Raw genomic sequence first — 21935 nt, forward strand, 5'->3', positions numbered from 1 at the left:
TAAGAAGCAAAAATGATATCTACAATAACAAAAAGGGCAAAGCGATAAACAAATAAAACCATAAATATGTCCAGCTCCTGTATTCAATCTCAGAAACATATACACCCACTATCACATACTGTTTTGTTTTAAATGCAAAATTAAAAAAAATATATAAAACAAATACGTTACAATAACAATTAGTTAATAATAAATTAACATTTAAATTCTTTTTACTAGTCATTTCCCTCACGTAATATACATTGTATTTGATGAAGTAATCATTTCTATGTCACCATCTCAGGGCAAATGTAGGATAGCATGAGATGTACCTCTTGAACTATGACGGTTGGAGGCATGTGAACAGTTTTGTTCTCAAACGACGATAAAACCATATCCCATATATCTAGAAAATGCACACCAATACCCCCAAACACCCGACGTATCATTCTGTTCATGTCATAGAAAACCCAGTTGGCACTGTGTATACTTTGTTCTATAAATATGTTATCACGTGGATGCAATAGCTTGATTACAATTTTTGAAGTGGGACACCTTAACATTAGACGCTGAACAGCCAATCTAGCATGATATATTCTTTCTAAGTACGCCCTGTTAGTGAAAGCACCATAATGAAATGCAAAATTTAAAACGATTACAAAGTTTGATGAAGAACAATTTGGTTGAACAATCCTATCCAATAAATCACTCTCTAAAACACCGTTTTTAAATCGAACGACAACATTTCCAACTCTTGGGTACACGAAGTGAGAGACAATGTCTATTCCACGAATTGGTGTTAGTGAATGTTCTATTTGCATTAGTGTAGAATCGCCACAAAGGATGAGTTTTTTATCAGCTAGACACGTTGATATTTGTTGTTTTGTCCACTGTTGACTTTTACATACGAAAGACACAAATACAGATCTGTCTTTCCAATATCCATCGCTCAACGGTACAGGTAAATCTGCAGCACATGACTGCAGGACTGGTGGTAATGTCTGTGCATCTGAAAGAAATAGACGAATGCGTATTACGTTGATTTTGTTCAAAACATAAACCTCGTGTTCAACGCAAAAGTTATTGCCTAGTCTATTAGATACAACTACAACATTAATGGAACCTGTTTTGAGTGAATTAAAAACGTACAGTAAATAATACCTTTAATCTGTATTAGCATCGGTGTTCCACTTAGTTGTGCCCTTCTGTATTTTCTGTGAATAGTGCCGAAATAATAAGGTTAATACTGAAATATTTGTACGGGGTGAATTTAAGGTAGAGATGCAGTTTACCTGACAGGTATTTTAATTAGATGACCTTTCTTGTCCACAAAACTATATATTTTCAGAAACCTTATTGTATGAATTTTAAAATTGTGTTAGTATTTTTTATGGACACTATAGTTTGAGATATGCACAAAAATGTGCTTTTTCGGTCACAAGTAATTTTAAAAAATAGCTTCTAAACTATGCTTCTGCTTCCTGTCAAAATTGGTTTACGGGTACATCTAATATACTATGAAGAAATTGCCGTCTTGAAAACTGTCTACCGGTTGTCAATTTTGCAAGGCAGCAGCTCAAATTTCACTACTTCAAGCTTATGCATAAATTAACACTCAGGCTAGTTGTCTGTACGATTGTTGTTACACTGTTCAACCAAAAACAATGCCCCGACGGCGTTTTGAAGATAAACACATTGCCAATCATTTGTGAAAATTTCAAAACAATAGGTCAAAGCGTCTAGGAGCTATTGTTTTTAAAAGTTCTGGGATGGGCACTAAAAAAAGCTGATATAATTGCTAATTTACATAACAATTCACTCAGTAAGAAGTTTGCTAATGCTCATAATTAAAATGGCTGTAACAGTTCCAAATTTAAATGTATTATCCTTATGTAAAAGGTTAAATATTGTGCATAATATGGATATCCCGTCATTACTTTTTTCACCGTGTTTTTTTTAATATTTATGTACAGCCTTGCTCAATCTTGCTAAGCATTCAAAAAAGAGAATGTTTGCACCCGTTATCTATATTTTAAAATCGTCTTTTGAATATGTTCGACTATTAAAAATTCTACAAAATTTGAACAGTCTATAGCCAAAACTGTTTGAATAATAAAAAAGATAAAAAAAAATCACTGCAAAGTGCCCACAAACCTGCATCTATACCTCAATTATTTTTCTATTACGTACTTCTTATTTTGTATTACTTTAACTATCGAACTAACGTATATATAACAAAATTTCAATAATTTCCCCGCTGACTTTGGTCAGCCAATCACGTCACGTCCGATAAATAAATAGTAAATTGTCCACCGCAATTGTGAACAAAACAGTAGTTGTAGTATATTCACTGTGAATCCAGTTGTTTTGAAATATGACACATTTTGTCCCCACTTTAGAATCACTTTTACGTGATTTATATTTGAACACATTGAGTGTTTTTCTTAAAATCGTAAATGAGTTATTTTACAACTTTGCTGTTTTACAATAAAACATTTTTACCGTTTTGTGATAACACATTTAAAGAGTTTATAAGCTTGTCCCCACTTTAAAAACACTTAAAGTGTTTATAATCTGCATAATTGCGAAAAGTGTTTATTCTGAAAACACTTTTATTGGAACATTTCAGGGATGTTTTTGCCCATAACACATTATGTAAAGTGGTATGATTAGAAACACTTTTTTTAAAAGTGTTTCCACCAGAAACATGTATATAATGTGCTTCTTATCTCAACACTTTTGAAAGTGTTTTCACAAGTCACAGATGATGTAAATTGCTTCCACCAGAAACATAGATAAAATGTGTTTATTATCACAACACTTCTATAAGTGTTTTTACTAGTCAAACATTTTGTAAAATGTTTCCACCTGGAGCATATATAAAACGTGCTTATTATCACAACACTGTTAAAAGTGCTTTTACTAGACACATTTTTGTATAGTGTTTATAAACACGACACGTAGAAAAATGTCTCAACCGAAGACATGTTTTAATGAAGTGTCTACTGTCACAACTCTTTGAAAAGTGATTTCACTGGACACATATTTTGAAACGAGTTTCAACCAGAAATATACATTGAAAAAGTGTTTATCTTTGCAACACTTTGTAAAGTAAAACACAAACTGAATATTGACAAGTTTACGTAACAGAGACACATTTTAAAATGTATTCACACTGATAACATGGTAAAATATCATTAACATTATCAAATATTGCTTTTCATGATGAGGCACTTTGCACTATTGTTCAGTAATCATAACAAACGATAAACAAATCACACAATCAAGTAAAAATAAGTGTAACATATAGAGTTATTGTAAAAGATATTATCAATCGCGTGAATAAATGTGTTTACTGAAATTTAAACCTTTCGTGAAGCTGTAGATACAATACCCAATATTTGTGAACATTGACACTTCAAAACAGATGAGTAATTAACTGAAACGAACAATAACATCTTTTTGAACCCTTTCCTTTCCTTCTCATGTGATATTGTTGTCTCGGATGCAGTCCCTCCGGGCACACCAAATTCCTGGGGAAAAATAGTGGGAAATAAAAAATCATTAATTTCATCTATTGCGATCCCATTCACACTCAATCCTCGACTCTGAATATTTCACTACATCTATTATATTTCATTCATCTTTAACTTCAAAAACGGATAGTGTGGTATTTTGAAACTATATTTGCCTATTAAACCAAAGTTCCTCTCGCAAAGAAGACGAGGGCACTGAACTAATAATAACCCATATTAACAGGACAGAATTAACTCCGAATATTTCTCTTAAAATCTGAATAGTATAATATTATAAACATGCAGTGAGTAATGTTGAGTTAATTATCATTATTGTTTCAAGCAATGCGATATTTGAATCAATAAATTTATGAACTTGAGTTTAATCAGTCATCCCGCACATAAAGAAATGAATGGAGGCCGCTGCAAATATCAATGCAGTACACAACTGCCGACGCTGGCTCTATCAATTACACTACACAGAGTAACAGTATCATCATACCTTCAGGTTTGTTTAGGATAACTTCCGGTTCATTTCCTTCCTCAGAAAATCAAAACAGTCGTCTTTCGGTTCAAGTTGTTATTGCTTCTTCAACGAGTATGCCACCTGTCCACACACTTCCGATAGTATAATGCAATTCACCAATCGTGATTATGAATCTGACACTGTTAATTCTACAATGCACACGAATACTTATAACACACAGCGGGCCAAAGCGCTACCTCAATCCAAAAGTGTCTGGTCGGTTCTGAATGCTTTATGGAATTCAACGTTCTCATAATGTTATTTATTTCCGTAAAAGTGTCACATTATAGATATAGTTACAGATGCTTTGTATTAAGATCATAAGCTTTGAAACTCATTTCATTCGTAAAACGTCATAGCATATTGAATCATAGCATATTGCATATTAGCGTATGCAGTTCATTGTGGATGATGAGCTATCCCTGTAATTGTCTCCCATTGGTATATGTGGGACAAGCAAGATTGTTTTGAGGTAACTAAAAAGACGATGTAAACATTTTTTTAATTCTCGGCAATAAACTGCTTCGACAGTTATCAGGATTTTCACGTTCACCCTGCCAGTGCATGCACAATATATTAGAATGATAATTGTGTCAAGAATGTAAAAACAAATGTAATATTACTTGGGGAGGGTAACACATATCAATGTAGACAATTAAATGCAATTCATTATTGAGTTATCGTTGTCATTAAAGACTACTAATTTTATACAGGTTGAAAGTGGATGTCTTCAAAACGTATAATATGTGTGTGTGTTTTGTGTGTTGTGAGAGTTGTTTGCAGATTATATGCCTTTAAAATACATAATATAAATATAAACATTGATAGAAATATTATTGTTTGTAGCCCATATACAACTCCAATGGTTCTGTCATATTTATGTCGAATTGAAAAATATAGATTGTGCATAAATGCTTGGATAAATAAGAGATCTAATTTTGTGCACTTTTTACTTTTGTTGGCAATCTTGGTAAATTAAAGCAATAAAACACAGAAATCAAAACAACTCACCCGTCGAAAATATATTTTACATCAGTGATCATCGCACGAGCTATTTTATTCATGTTTGTAATCTTTGCAGTAATATTTTCCAGCTGGTCGCAGTTGAAGTTCTGGGGTCTTTCACATATTATAACCGTTTTTCCCATTGCATGCCGATTGCCATATTCACACTGATTAGTCCACATACCTTCGTTAACCAATGCACATGGTCTGATATCAATCACACTGCCGTTTGTGTAATTAGCTGTGTATGTTATGAGTTTCTCTTTGTTTTTAATTACGTTTTCCAGAAATAGCACACCTTCCCTGTTGAATCTCAGACCGATATGAACATATGCGTCACCGGCCCAAGCAGCAAAGAAATAGACCGAATAAGTACCATTACCATAGTCGACCACACGTCCAGCTGTACTCGTATTTAGCGAATCGCTGGACATATATGCTAAGAAGAAATCCCCTCCCATGTCTCTACTCCTACCATAATAATCTAAAGTTACTATGACGACATGAACAAAACTTCCTTTTTCGATGTCATGTTTGTTGCCATACAATGTTACCCTAAAAAGAAGGTGAATCGAAGTTACAATCATAATTAGAAAACAATTAAATAAGTGAGTTAATTTTATTGCGAATTATTGCATTTTTAAACCAAGTATCACACTAAAGAAGCAACTATGTAGACTGTTGTTCATTCATGCGACAAAAGCAAATCAGACAAATCCCTGATGAAAATTACGAAAATTATACAAAATAATTAACATGTCACGCAAAGTGTTACATCTGGGTAATACAATGCTGTTTTTGTTAGATGCTTCGTGAGAATTGTAACATGGGTTATGTTTTAAATACTTGATTCGGAATAGGGACTTAAATTTAAATGAATATCTTTTTTAGTTTTTGAAATTATCCCAAACAAATCTAATTATTTATAAGACTTGATAGTTTGACATAATACAGTGGTAAGTAAATATGGTTTGTGAAGCTTATATTCCCAAGCTTGTAAATTTCATTAAAAAAACGCTATCACAAACATAAAGCCAACACAAACTGTAATCTGGACATTAGCTACGTCATTTATTGTTCTGTTCATGTTATTGGTTTTATTGACATGAGTGATACCAGAATGCTGCCGGTCAGTAAAAAAGCGGTGTTGTTTGTGCATAATATATATGCGGTGTAACATATATATATATATATATATATATATATATATATATATGCACAAAATACTGCTTTTTAAATCAAAATGAAAAATATGTTGTATACATATTACTCACTGTATTTAGAATTATCATGACTTGATTCCATATTACTAACTGAACATCAATCGTTCGTGATTAAATATACGTTCATGGACGATTAGTCTGGGAAAATACTTACCTTGTGTTATTCGCTGATGTTAGTCCACGAAAACCATTACCGATATCAAACGGTTCGCTCATATTGATTCTAACAGGTTCATATTCAGTATGTTGATGTGACCACTCCAACTCGTCTACAATTCCTATCCAGTCCATGGAAAATCGATTATAGTCGTCATACGGATAAAGCTTGGGGCTTCGGTAAATGACTTTGTGACTATTCTTAGGATTAACATCGTGATTAATTTTGAAAAGTGTAGAAGCTAAACCTCGATCAAACGTTACTGGTGCAACAGTTGTGCATATTCTCTGTTGAACAAAATAATTACTGCGTGCTATAATTATTCTCCCAGAAAAGAGTTTATTATCAACATGTGTAACACCTAAAATGTTACACACAATCATTTGGTCGATGTGACGTAATGTGGCGCGACGACCATCCGTCATCAATAACTTTCATTAATATACATCTAATCTACTCATAGAAACAAATGGAATATCATTATCGTTCATGAAACGTATGATAATATATTTTAGTAATACCCCCACCAAGGACGGGTATATCATAATATATTGCATAATTCATATGTGCAGGAGCCGCTTACAAAGCATATATGAAGTGAATTGTGTAATATTGAGCGGTATATCCGACCTCGGTGATTGTCATTGCTATTACTTTATACAAGTATATTGACAATTCAAAAAAACTAGTGAAAATAAAAGTTTGCATCCACTATAAGATTATGATTAAAGACCTTGATAACGGATATTTATAAAAAGAACAGTATGTAGTTTTACACTGAATGTACACAAATTATACATACGCAATGCAGCTCAAATTCAATAACAACTTTGTTTATTTGCCTTTGCCTCGTAGTCAATGTTGGAATGTATTTTTTGGTTTTTGTTTGAACGCATACATTTCTAGAAATAGACAATAGAATCTGGTCAAGTAGAGATTTCCTGTCTATCCAATTGCAGTGACTATAATTACATGCAAAATTATTCAAGGCAACGGATGATGTCATAGACTTTAAATGTCTATTGTTTAGCTTGGGGTTGGAAACAATAGTAAGTGAGGTAATCTTTTGTTTCATTTGTTCTGTGCCTACTTGTATTTGTCAGCTGATCATATGAAGCCATGTAATAAATGGTTGTGGTTACCAGAGGACAATATACCCTTAGGTACACTCTTAAGATGGCATTGAAGACAGTCACCTGTTATATACTTAATACAAAAATATGTGGACAGACTAATCTTGTAAATATCATTGTGGTTGTCAACGGCGATTGGTATGCAAATTACGTTTGTCTGACGCATTACAAGACAAAAGTCGAGACTGTCGTGGAATAATACACAACTCACGGACAGACAGTGTGATGAAACCCCTTCTTTATAAAGAGGAAAAACGGCCGATACAATATATTGATCTTGCGGCCTGACCTTCAGCACCAAAAGCAATATGGTGATAGTGGTTCACGTTCGAAAAGTTGGATAATTTTTAACATGAAATAATGGACATAAAATAAATCTTGATTCAGGTTACTTCCTGTTGTTAATTGGATTAAAACAGTTATATTTGCTAACAACCGGATCGTACATCTGTGTAAAAAATGCATGAATTTTAACTCTAATTTGGGCAGTGAATACTGCGTCTACAACTGCGTCAGCTGCGTCGCCGTGTTCAAACTTGAACAGTCACCTGCGTCACTGCATTTTCCTATTTTTAAAAAGTCTGGCACACAATTACATATCGTCCCTTGGTAATACACTGGGCCAGTGTAGAATTTATTATCAGGTTTTACGGCAAGTTGGGCATTTAATGGTGGAGTTTTAATGGAAACATCTATAACATATCGAAATCTTGGAGCGTCACCTGTCTATTACGAAGCACACAAAAGTGAAAAAAATGAAAAATATAAACTCAAAATTAAATTTTGTTTTAATATATGTTTATGCAATGCATTCTCTATGGCACATCCTGTGATGTTTATTTGACTGGGGAACACTGGCCAGGGCGGAAGTCGGCCATCTTGTCCACTCATTTCTGGTTGTGTTCAATGAATTTCATTCCACTAGCTTAGATTGTTTTCCTGCACTAATTCTTTGTTATCATTCACATATTTTCCGGCCACATGTTATAATTAGACTAACGGGGTTACACGTCGATGGTGTCGGCAAACTTCTTCAAATCTCCCCTGCAGATAGCTTTTTTTATTAAACTTTATCAAGGCATTTGAGTTTACGCTGTTTAATTAAACTTTTGAAGGTGTTGTTGGCAGTGTTGCGATTATATGATGGTGATTTTATGTATTGGTTGATCACCGCTCGCACTGCACTGAAACACGATCTCCCGTACTTCTCTTCTGCTTGACTATGCATCTCAGCATAACACTGTCTAAAACATTGTTGAGATCTACAAAACTCGGATACTCAAAAACCGGGTTCTTCCCAGTTGATCTTAACCAGTCTTTTTAAAACAAATGGAAACAGCGTTGTAAACTGTATCGTCTTACCAGCGAAATGAAAACATTTCTAGTTGTTTGTTGGGTGATCTAGTTGGTGAGCAGTTAGACTCACAAATCTTATTTTCTTTGTTGGGGGTTCGCAATCCATCCATTTAGGGTTATATAATTTGTTCGATGTTTTTAATTAGGTGATTTTTTCAATATTTTTCAAAATTTCATCCAGTAAATTTCCCTTAAATCAAATAATACCGGTTTTATATATTTACGTATGTATTCCGTGGCCAATTTGTTTAGCGTAAGTGTTCATTATCAACCAATATACCCTTAATTGCATATGCAAGTTTTGTCTTGGACCAATCAAATCTATGAATTAATAACATCAATATACTGAAGTAATATGAGGTTATTGCGAGGATACTTCAAAGCACACACGAAAACAGTACTGTATGAGTACTGTATCCTCATAATAACCGTTCAAGGATACACCATGGCAATGCCGAAATCCAAAATGATTAGAAAGGTATCAAACTTCTTTGTGTGGAATCCGCAATGTTTGTTTTTATTGTTAGAGGACACTAACATGCGGAAGCATTCCATATTTGGAATTCGCATTTCCTAATATGAAAATACTCCGTAAAATTCCACACGCTGTAACATTTACCGCGTGTTTATTTTTGTTCAGTGCTTTTTCTAGTTACTGTATTAACACAGTAAACGGGTATATGTAATTATAATTTAATAATTATTATTATGAAATAATTATTAATTCAACGCTTTTCAAATGGTGACGTATTCTTCTCAGTTGTATTTATGGCATGTGATTCGAAGTAGAATGACCACAAATCTTTCGCTATTTTCATTGAAAATACACGGGAGCACTCATTCATGAGATTATTTGTGGCAAAATCGAAATACACAAAATACATTTGTCCTTCTAATCGCACGAGTTGCTCTGTGTTTACGACTGTAAATTCCATAGATTTTGCAGCATTTTATAAACCATGTACAACTTGTAAACGCACAACAACGAGATGCGATTAACTCATACCACAACGGAATCGATAAAATTGAAAGTTTCGTTTCCAGTGAACAGCGATGAACGTATTCCAATTTACATAAATACAATTTAAATACATATAAGCTTTATCATTAACTATTAAAAAATTCAATACCTAACATGTAACATAGGCATGATCATTTTAATACGCATTTTTTCAAAGATTGCTATCAGAAATCACGTAGTTGTATGATCTAACTGCTTTGATTCATCCTACGGGTTCGAACCCCTTCCTTAGTCAAAAGAGCGGTAATCTGAAGCATATGTGATCGATTAACAATTAGCAAAACGACGTGTATGAAGTTACTAATATATACCAACGACAACAACAAGGATTCACATGACAAAGAGTTGTATAACCATAGTTAACGTCATAGCAGAAAACGTTGTATTGTATGTTAATTCGACAAATTTGTTTGAAAAGATGCTTTTGTTTTAAGATGGTGATCTTTCAATTCTTTGGATACTGTTGCAATTGTTTGTGATAACTCCCACATGAACAGTTACCCCGTTAATTGAAACCCTTCAAACTTAGAATACATAAAAAAGGAAATGATATGGAAATATTGGAATCGGCGATGTAATATTTGAAAAGAAGCACGTCATTGTTTCATACGTACATCAGAGTCTGGTTTACATGTGCTTGATTTGTCCGCGTAATTTTATTCTACGGAATAATATTTTTGAATGTTATTTGACAGTTTTGGAACGAAAACTATAGCTTTATTGCGAAAAAATAGTCCAGTAATATCACAAAATATGGAAAATATTTTTCCCTTGTGTTTGATATATATTTTTATTTATATTGTAACGCGGAGAGCATCAGAAACCCGCGGATATCAAAAGTTCCATGGTTGAAAAAGTTATATCAATGACAATTTATGTTATAGTATATCCAACGGTGGTGAAGAACACTAATTGATAATGCACTACACTTGAGTGGTTATATGTAGCTATGCGTTGTTATATAGAATGAATACTCACTAGGTACATTGTCCCGACAACAAATATGACGAGAAGAATAACACAGACGCGATATATTACCATGTTGCCCATGCTCCGATCATTTCATTTGTGCCGCAAAATAAAACACTGCCGTTCACAGATTAGAACTAAGGAAAAGCAGATTAACTAATGGTGGCATCAATACATTGATACATATATCAGCATATTCAACACAATAAGACATCGTTTACAGCTGTTCCACACTGAATAACTACAGATATTCACCATGTATTCACACCTATAAAACATGTCATCAGTGACATGCTGACTTGATTCAATGTGACAGTAATAAACATCCAGATGTATACTTTTAGTGTATTGCATGAGATAAGTAATTTAGTAATTTCGAGGATATTAATACACTGGCATTGTGGGAATCACATGGACATATATAATATATAGTATAATAGCTCCAGCAAACGATGCATTTTATGATTGAAGGAACATTTTATCATATTTTTTTAGACCCCACCACTCCACACTAAACAAAAGAAATGAACTCGTGTCATCATGCCGACACAGATCAAAAGCTTTAATATGTAACAATTAAACTTTCTATTTAATTTTAATTAATATGTTAATTTGCGAAGCTCATAATGTATGCTCTTTGGTTCAGTGAAATATTAAACATAAAGCTCCTGATGAGTGAAGTACTAGTACCTCACGAAACAGTGCTGTCGAATTTCAATATTCATGTAGTTGTGTATTAATTCTTTTATCACCGTATTCACCCGCTCTAAATGTACTTTGTATTGAGCACTTTTTTTTTCGAATATTGGACTTTCTTATCTACACTATATATATATATATATATATATATATATATATATATATATATATATATATATATATATAGTGTAGGTCACTTTAATTCCACACTGTAGGTGCTCTTGTTTTTGTGATAATCTTATTGTTACATGTGTCTGGACTTCATTTATGACCATTGTGTCCGTATGACCGTTTTAATTCACTGAATTATTTGCATTCCCGTTTCATGTTTGGCAAGCAAATGGAAGTTGTCGATAGAATAATTGATAGGTAAATAGTTTATCTATAAATCGAGGTATATTTTCGTACAGCCATTTTGATGTCATAAAATGCAATGTAGGAGTACTACATGATGTACTGCCATTATGATTAATATTACATTAATTTATGTGATGATAATGCACATAGTGCAAGCTGTTGCATGCTTTTAGGCAACTACTGTTTGATAAACATCCATAATTAATAACACTAATTTATATTTACAAATCCATTCGACAGATGTTCACAATAGTTCGTAATGTAGTACATTTATATGCATTCTTCCAATTGACATTAGCGATATTTGCGCTAAAGGAATTGCAAATGCCAACCAATGCCGTAATTACATTGAACGTTTCAGACAGTCCCGTAGAATTTCATGATAGATCATTAATACATTTTTTAAAGATGTGTATTACAAATGCAACTATAAAGAAACTATATATTCACAGGATATTATTTAATAGAATAATATACGAAATAAATATAAACTCAAAGTGGATACTCTGCCATTATCTGTTTTCACCGAAAACGTTTGATATTGAGCCCATATGGATGCATGTAATGCATGATAGCACGGTATACGTAAACAATGGCACCAATATGGACAATCTGACGTTTTCAAAAAGCTCGTCGCAATATTGTGTGCGTGCTAGACTTACGTTTTCTCAAACTCAGAGTCGGAGCAACTTGAAGGCGCAACGTCCAGACGAGTTCGAGTCGAAAAGTGTCTCCACTGTTGTATTAGTACTGTATTTTCTGACTGCGATATTAGTGATAACCTGTTTCAGGAGGACGATTTTCATGTAATATTTTCTATCTCTAGTATAGTACTAACTCGAGCACTTTTACCAACTACACTTGACAGTTCCCATCTGACCTCACCCATCTGCTACAATTCTATATCAATGTACCAATCATAATTGTTAGCTCATAGTTACGTAATCTTCTTGGGAACACCTTCACTGTAATCAACATTCATGCTATTCTCCTCATCAAGTCGGCACCTGATTGTTTTGACAGAGGCATAATAATACAACCACTGTCAGTTAATATATATAATGTAAATTCAATCTCATGCGAGGACGGGTGTGCGGAATAACAGTCTACTATTATAAATAATATTTACAGTGTATGATTACAATGCTACTAATTATGCTGTATCGACAAAAATAAACGTAATTTGCATTTTCTGACATCATTAGACATTATTTTCATATTTGATCAAACAATTTAGCGCCTATACGATGTCAGCTGTCTACAGGGTTCTACATGTATTCAATGTTAAGCTGAACCAAGTCGGTCACTGACTTACACATATATAATTCATAATAATTCTTTTCGGTTAAACGTTGACCAACACAACGAGAGCTGCTGTGCACATAAATTCAAGACACAAGTAGGTCAATCGTAATAAGTCAACAATCAGTTTGCCGATTGAGGTGCCAAACATTCAACTGTATATGGGTTAGATTAATCACCTAATGGGAGATGTTATCCGCATAAAGCTTTGTTCAAAACTGATAAATATACATATAAGTGAATACAAAAAATGTCACGCTGTATAACATGCGTCAAGCACAGACGAAATAGGTAGATAGGTTGACGACTCATGATTGTATATATACCGACTTTGGTATTAGAAACGGTTCATATTAGGTCTACACAGATCAAAAACTAATATACCATTATCTACTTAAGCAATAACCCCCGCCGAAGGCGGATATACCACGAGATATTGCACAATTCACGACATATATGCACGAGCCGCATGCTATTTTATTATACCAGTATATTGACAATTCGATAAAACTTGTAAAAAAAGAGCTTACTTTCATCTACTAAAAGATCATGATTATGGCCCTTGAACATGAATATTTATAAGAACAGTATGTAGTTGTACGCTGAATGCATACAAAAGTTACATGCGCAACACAGTTCAAATTGAATACAAACTAATTTTTATTCCACATGAAAAAAAACATATCCACGTCGAATAGAGCAGCGTAAACACACAAATTAGCATAACAAAGGTTGACCTTTCTGACCTTTTACTGACGCACAACGCGATTTGAAATACAGGGTCGTGTACAGTTTGGATCATTTAAACAACGGATTTTCCACGTTTTCATTCCGGTTTTTGTACAATTTGGACTGTAATTTGCCCATTGAAAGTACAGTTGTGAAATAAACCGGTTTTGTGACTCATCATGCTACTTGTAACTGTGGATATTTGACGTTCAGCGGTACGCGGCGGGAAGCGGTGTATCATGTACGGCGACCGGCACAGCGACCTCAGTTCCAACATCTGACCTGGATATCTTTGGTATAACCACAGTTTTGTGACAGTATTACTGACAAGTTTTGTCGTTGTTCTGGGGTAAGTTTGATGGTGTAAGATCGGATTTTCGCATCGTTTTTGTGACACGTACATGATATGCCTTGTCTCAACTCCGGCCGAAAGACTTTGCACGCCGTCGCTAATACAGTGGTTGGTGTACACTCGGCACAAATCTGTAGCTTTCGAAATTACCTTCATCATCTCATGTAATTTATTTACCCATAGTGAAGAATTACAATACCATATATCGTCGTCGAATCCTGCGTTTTTCCCGTGTTTTTTGAAACAGATGGCAATTACCCGGGTGCACTGCAATTTTGTCAGCTGCCGCTACCGGATACCGGTTGTTATTGGTGGCATACATTTTTGCCTGTGACTCATAGTTTTTTTTCATTTTTATGTCAATAAATCCCTCAATTATATCTTGTACTTAAAGATCATGTTTTCTTTGTTGGAAGTTCGCAATCCATTTCAAAGTAACAACACTGAGAACATAGCGTTCTGGCGTCCGTGTAGGCACCTCACGGTGTTAAGGGACGGTGGTTTAGGTTTGTGTGGCGAACGACAATCACCCAACAACCGACGCTCACAACTTGGATCCCAACATTTACAAAAAGCAATATTATAGTTACATAACTTTTCAGATGTTTTTATTTCAGTATTCTTTTCAATATTCTTCTAAAATTCAACCACTATATTTCCCTAAAAATCAAATAATACCGGTTGTATGTATTTCCGTATTAAACCTGTAGTCAATTCATGTTCCAGGGCCACTTGGTTTAGCCGTGCATTATCAGCCAATATACCATGGATTGCATATGCAAATTTTGTGTTTGGACCAATCAAATCAATGGATTAACACCATCAATATACTGGTATAATATAATTTAAAATATCGTATTGTTATACACAGCCAATGTATTATTCTTCTGGAAACTAGTATCTTTTATTGCAATGACGACAATGTAAATATGTTATTCATATTTGATGAAATTGAGTTTATTTACAAAAAATGCCCAACCGATGTCAGTCCTGGGCGCCGAATCCTAGTTTACGTATGTCAGAAGTCCAATTGACGCGCAACTACAATTTCCCATTGAATATTTGACACAAATCCAAGCTGTTTAGAAATAATCACAAATTCGGTGATCAATACCGAATAAAAAACCGTCATGGAGAACTTAACATTCTAAAATATAATATGAAGATATATGCACGACATCTCGCACAATATAAATGTTGAATTTACGAAGCTATTTCTAGCCATTATAATGCAAATCACTCCATCAAATATCCTTTATCATTGTTGAAAGACATTTGTGAGTCCCTTTTGAAAGCAAAGCTTATGGAGGAAATCTGATTGCTAAATATGCTTCCAGTGCACTCTCTTCTGCAAAATCATTTTCCCAATGGAATCATACGCTCATACCACCTAGGAATATGTCATTATTCCATCCATATATTAAAAGAAAATTAAAACAATAACCCAAAAGCATATTAGTGAAGTTTACTAGCCGGTAAATAATTTTGTTTTGAATTATTTTATAATAAGTAAATCCTCTAAATTCTTAAAAATATAGAATTTCAAATGAGTGTATTTCCCGTCGAATGTCCACTGCCACCCCAGTGGCAAAAATGGTTTGGTTCATATCAGCGCAATTCAAAATAACAACAGTGCATTAATATGCTAGTAATAAATGGAGGTACTATTTAAACGTCACATAATTATAATAAACAGTGATTCAATGTTTAATTTTACATATATGTAATAAAAGTTTTCATCAAAAACAAAAAAACGGAAAAAAACATCAACCTTGCATGTTATCTCGACGTTTTATATGAACATGACTCAACGATATCTTGCTCGACAGGAAGATAAAAAGATTAGAAGATTAAACAATGACAAAAATGCTAAAAATATGACGCATATTAGTCATATTCCGAACACATAGGTCGCACTGAGAAATATAGACATTAACTGGGCTTGCAAGGTTTGACAGTATTCACGACAGTATTACAGGTTTGATTGTTTTATGTAATCTAAGGCTTTGTTATTTATGTATGAGGTTTCACTATTGGTTGCCATATTTTATATTAATTTCATAGATTAATCAATCAGCACCCGATTCAGTGAGATTTATGCTTTATAGTCGGTTGCTATGTGTGGGACCTGTAACTGTTCATACCTTACATACTCGTAGATCAGCTCAAAATTACCACGAAAATAAGCAGTGATTGTTATTTATTGTGTGTTCAGTATTGGCAGTACATGCTTTGCATGTCTAGTATGGTAGAATAAGTAACCTCAACGTTTACATGGGTTGGAATTTATGTTTTAGTCATTTTCTAAAACCTACATTTACAACAGTAAGTGAGACAATTACGTTATACCTCGTGAAACCTCCACTCAGCGATACAAGCGAGTGGTTGTGAAGAAAAAAATATTCATATGTGTTTTCCTCTTATGCTCAATTAAAATATATTTATGATTCTACTCTCACTGTTACGTTTTACAATATAATACTTTTGTCGATATTCGTGTTCATCCATGTTATCAAATGGGTTGTGTTCTTAGCACAAAGTCTCAACTAATTCAGCTAAATTTCTATGTTGTTGACGGCCGATGATTTTATATATACCGATCTTGGTATTACAGATGGTTCAGATTACACCGATCAAAAAGTAATATTCCAATATCTTCTTAAACATACAGTATTTTTATACATAGCCAATGTCTTATTCTTCTGGAAAATAGTATCCTTCATTGCGACGACCACAATTTCACAAATTCCATTTGTATTTGACAAATCCAAATCCAGGCTGTTTAGAAATAATCACGAATTCGGTGATCAATATAAAAAAAACGTCACTAAGAACTAAAAATTCTATGATATAATATGAAGGTATATGCACGTCATCTCGCACAATATAAATGTTTAGTTCACGAAGACTATCTCTCGCAATTATAATATAAATCACCCCATCAATTATCCCTTATTTTTGTGGAAAGACATTTGTGACCGTAATTGTTGAAGACAAAGCTTGTAGAGGAAATGTAATTGTTATTATGCTTCTAGTTCTATCTTCATTGCAAAATGTCTTTGTATGGCTTCCTTATAAAAGCAACTTAATGTGTGGCATGCTATGTCTTGTCATGCATGTTCTGTGCCATTGTATACAACTAATTAGTTCTCTTTCTCCCAAGGGGTATCTCTGTAGGTCTCCCAAAGCGTAATTTTATGTAATCCGTGATATGCCCGTGTGGTTTTGAGGCTCCTGCCCGACATAAAAAATGCGTATTGGGTTACAAGGTCAATTGCTTTTTAATGACCTGTGGTAAACTGATACTGCAGGAACATTACACTTGGTTGGCCCTAACTACTATAGTGCTACATCTGGATAGCCTGTACTACCATAAATTACAGCTTGGATAGCTGTGAGTGTTTGACAACTACTTAAATAAACTACTTGGCTGACCGTGAATACCATAGGATGCATGAGGGGTTTTCACCAACTACTAAAATATGCTGTTTGGCTGGCAGTAACTACCATGGGACAACTTTCAGATAACTGATACTACAAATATATCATATTTGCCTGCCCCATGTTCAAGTAGCTTCGCAATGGCTCTGACAGAATGCATATATTTTTGGTTAGGCTCTACATTATGACATCTAATTACCTGCAAAACACAGTACTGCAGGGGCTCTACAAACGTATAATTGTGTATAGTAGTGATATATATCTTGTATTCTGAGGCTTTATCTTCTATGCTGCAATAATAAAAAAAACATGGTAAGCTTACATGTCATGTACATGTCTTCTCAGTCTCCTATCAAGACCCTCCACCCTGGGGCCCAATAATCTGTTCTTCAGACTTTTCTGATTCCTCCTCTTCTTCTTCCCCTTGTTCCAACTCTGCCGCCTCCTCTGCCACCTCTGACTGCTGTACCATCACTCCTGCCATGATCCCATCTTTTTCTGGACTCTTGAAGATCATTTTCACTGGTCTGTGTTGTCTTGGGTCTGTCTGGGCAACCTGTGGCCACATGGTGGTAGGGCAGAAAACAGCCCTTGCATAGGTTGATGCTACACTCCTGACATCTGAACACAGTCGATACAGGGCAACCTTTCCTTGTTTTTCTCCCTAACTGAATGCACCATCTGCAGGATGAGCCACGGGAGCGCTGACTATGTACTAAATGGTGGTTTTTGAATGAACTGATCACAGGTTCAGAATTTCTGGTATGCTGTTTTCGGGATGAAAAACCACCAACCAGTGCCATGCCAACTTCAATTTGGAAGGCTTTGTGCATTTTCTTTGGATCCACTGATTCTTTGTACAGGATCCAGCTGTTGCATATAGCAGTATCCAGAAGGTAGAAAAAAATATACTTCCACCATTTCTTTGACTGACGCTGGGCTGTATAATAGGACCTGAGTTGGTTTGACTTGTCAACTCCACCCATGTACAGATTGTAGTCATAAATTGCTTCTGGGGAAGGTAGAGAGTATGCTACTTTCCTGCCAGTATCTGGTGAGCGCACAAAACGGGTAACTCTTTGATTCTCGGTTCTATAGCCCTCATAGTATGTTGTCAGTATATTCAGGAGGTTGGAGTCCTTCCATGATATAGCCACCACTGTATCCTTTTGTCTGGATACAAACTGTCCCCTCTCTAAATTTGTTATTGCCTTGTGATTTGAATTTTTCTTAGGGTTGGTACGGAGGGCATTTGGAAATCCCACTCTATCTTGCCTAACGCTGCCAACCACATATATTTCATGATTTTCTAGCAGGTAACTCACCATGTCTACACTGGTATAATAACTGTCAGTGTACAGGACATGATGGCATCCCCTAATGTCAACGATAAGCCTTTCACACAGATCTCTTGTTCTGGACACATCCCTTCTATACTTCTCATGACTACCAGTAATTGACATGATCTCAATCCTGTAGTTGTAGCCTGATTTGCTATCAGCCAAGGCATATATTTTGAATCCCTTAGCAGGGGGTTTTCCCTGGATAAAAACTGTAGGTACTCCTCCATAACGACCCTTGTAGCCAACAATAGATTCATCTATGCTAACCTGGCGATGCATGTTGTAACATTCCCGGGAATTGGTGAAGACAGCATCCAGTACTGGCTGTACTTTATACAGAAGCGCTTCTTTTCTCCTTTCTCTGCGTTCTTCATCATTGACTATATTCATTGGGTCAGTTTCTGGGTTGTTACAGTGAAAATACTGCATCAGTTTTTGGTACCTGTTGCGGCTCATAACATTGGCAATGTAGTAATTTCTTATAGCTTGGTAGGTGGACCAGTAGTCTGCTATCTCTGGTTTTGAATCAACACCCATGATGGCAATTATTCCAATCAGTGCACTTATTTCTTCACTGCTAGCTGGAGACCAGAATCTATTCCCTCCATTCTTAGTGATGCACCAGGTTGCATAACTGTTGGTTTCTTTCCATAATCTTTTCACCAGGGATCTTGGAAAGATGGAATAGAAAGCATCAATGGGTTTTGCACCCTCACCCAAATCAATGCTTGGTCCAGGTGTGTTACCAGTGAAGGGCTGTGTATGGCGTTTTTTTAGCATTGTACTCCATCCATCATCATCTATCCTACTACTGTCGTCTTCAGACTCAGAGTAGTGTGCTGGTTCAGTATATACTGTTTTCCAGGTGTTTTCTATAAATTTGGCATTGTGGTTACGTAATCTTAACCGTGCCATCTCTTCATCTTCAGATGAAAAAACCACCTATTTCACTCCCTGATGAGGAATCTACTGGAGGTGGTGGGGATGGTGAGGACATGTATGAACCATCATCATCGTCAGAAGTACTGTCATGTACCAGGGCATGGCTTACAATTACCCCCTGCATTTCTGGTAGTGGTTGCTCCCTACTTTCTGATGGTGGTGGGTCTATATTTTCTGGTGGCGGTGGGTCTACACTTTCTGCAGATGTGTCATTGCTTGTATCCATCTTTTCCTCATTTTCAATGTCACTAACAATTGCATCTTTTTCAATATCCCCTTTTTTCTGCTGTTTTTGTCGCACTTTCCCAGACCTGGTTGTTGAAGGCTCTGTAAGGAGAAGCTTTTCTGCATCAGTAAGCTGCAAGGAGGACATGCTTCATACAAGTGGCTCGCAGTTGGACCAATTCCTGTAATAACAATGAATGAGAACCCACTGTTACTGACAGGAAACAGGTTTCCATGCACTTGGATAGAGAAATCAGCGTGTCCTCCTGCAACTCTCCAGGACACCATAAAATAAACGCCATGCAAAGGAATCACACAGAAATGACAGTAGTGCATATCACAAATATTTGCATTCTAGCAGAGCCAACATGTAGTTATCAATTTTTCATACCGCCCCAGTATGGATATTTTATAGTGTGGATGAACCAAGGCTTTTATATGTGTACTTGCTACCAGCAGAGTTGAACTGGCATGCACTCAGGCCATGCTCAGTGGTATGAAACAGTAGCCTCGTGTATCCATTACGGTATTTTATGTAGTTAGCTTTGACTGATCAGCACTCAGGCTATGCTCAGCGGTATGAAACAGTAGCCTCATGTATCCATTACGGTATTTTATGTAGTTAGCCTTGACTGATCAGCACTCAGGCTATGCTCAGCGGTATGAAACAGTAGCCTCCTGTATCCATTACGGTATTTTATGTAGTTAGCCTTGACCGATCAGCACTTAGGCTATGCTCTGTGGTATGAAACTGTAGGCTCGTGTATCCATTACAGTATGTTATGTAGTTAGCCTTGGCTGAACTGCACTTACCAGTTCTCAGCATGAGCTGTGTACGGGTTTCTTGCAATTCAATGTAGACGAAATTCAACGGGAGAGCTGACAAAAACACGTCCTGTTTTATCCTCAGGAATGCACCAAATAAACAGGATTAGTAAAAAATATTCCCTTGAGTCACCTCTATATGCTAACATGGTTTGCTGCAGGATATATGATATCCCTGACCCAGGGGTGCTGCCAGACCCCACATGTTCAAGACTGCATATTTCTGCCACTTGGGCAATGAACCAGTGATCACTCAATTACATTTTGCTGCACTATGGGAGGTAATCTCAAATTAGGTTGGGCAAATCACCGGCTACGAAAAATTACATTATGGGAGAAAGAGCTAATTGTGTTTTTTTATCTTTGGTTTCAACAAGAAAATTGTTTCTGATCTCTGTTCGCTGTTGTATGACCAAACTGATTCCACATCATGCCTTAGGAGAAGCACTAATAGTATTCCCATATGTGAAATTATTACTATTATTCAAATTTATTCAGTGATTTGTATATGCTAATATATTTTGTGATTGTTTATTCAGCTCCAGACATGGCAGAAATTCGAATATTGTTGTTGATTTGTCTGGTTGCCACAACAATGGTTTACTCTGGTGAAATCCGCACTACTTTCTCTGATTACCAGACAGATGACATTCAAATTAATGATAATCATCAAATTGAGAAGAACAACCATGACAGTGGAATTAACATGAGACCTTGTCCACCATTTTGTTAAGAAGAATTGCCACAGATTCGCATACATTTAATTTAAAAATATTATCTGAAAAATCTATGTGTATATTTTCTCTAATAGATACAAGACTTATTCTAATTATAAA

The 21935-nt window shown here is 35.3% G+C and overlaps 1 protein-coding gene and 1 long non-coding RNA gene across 2 annotated transcripts; one reads left to right on the plus strand and one right to left on the minus strand.

Moving 5' to 3' along the window:
• Positions 1 to 240: 240 nt before the first annotated feature.
• On the minus strand, positions 241 to 6830 carry LOC102801048 (NXPE family member 2-like). The gene is made up of 3 exons (XM_006815895.3): positions 6403 to 6830; positions 5210 to 5580; positions 241 to 988 (listed from the first exon to the last, which is right to left on the minus strand). The coding sequence occupies exons 1-3, from the start codon at positions 6828 to 6830 to the stop codon at positions 267 to 269; spliced, it is 1521 nt and encodes a 506-aa protein (XP_006815958.3). The 3' UTR covers positions 241 to 266.
• Positions 6831 to 16216: 9386 nt separating this feature from the next.
• Positions 16217 to 21935, plus strand: LOC144350776 (uncharacterized). Its single transcript, XR_013420338.1, has 2 exons — positions 16217 to 16301; positions 21639 to 21935. It is a non-coding gene; the product is annotated as an uncharacterized LOC144350776 (long non-coding RNA).

Source organism: Saccoglossus kowalevskii, chromosome 5 (genome assembly GCF_978046115.1).
Source record: "Saccoglossus kowalevskii chromosome 5, keSacKowa6.1, whole genome shotgun sequence".
In the NCBI taxonomy this organism is placed as follows: Eukaryota; Metazoa; Hemichordata; class Enteropneusta; family Harrimaniidae; genus Saccoglossus; species Saccoglossus kowalevskii.

Excerpts from the sequence above, each read along its gene's own strand:
- LOC102801048 (XM_006815895.3), bottom strand. The coding sequence starts at position 6,830 with ATGACGGATGGTCGTCGCGCCACATTACGTCACATCGACCAAATGATT. Across the intron at positions 5,581-6,402 it reads ACATCAGCGAATAACACAAG|GGTAACATTGTATGGCAACA; the intron begins GTAAGTATTTTC and ends CCTTCTTTTTAG. Across the intron at positions 989-5,209 it reads ATGTGCATTGGTTAACGAAG|ATGCACAGACATTACCACCA; the intron begins GTATGTGGACTA and ends TATTTCTTTCAG.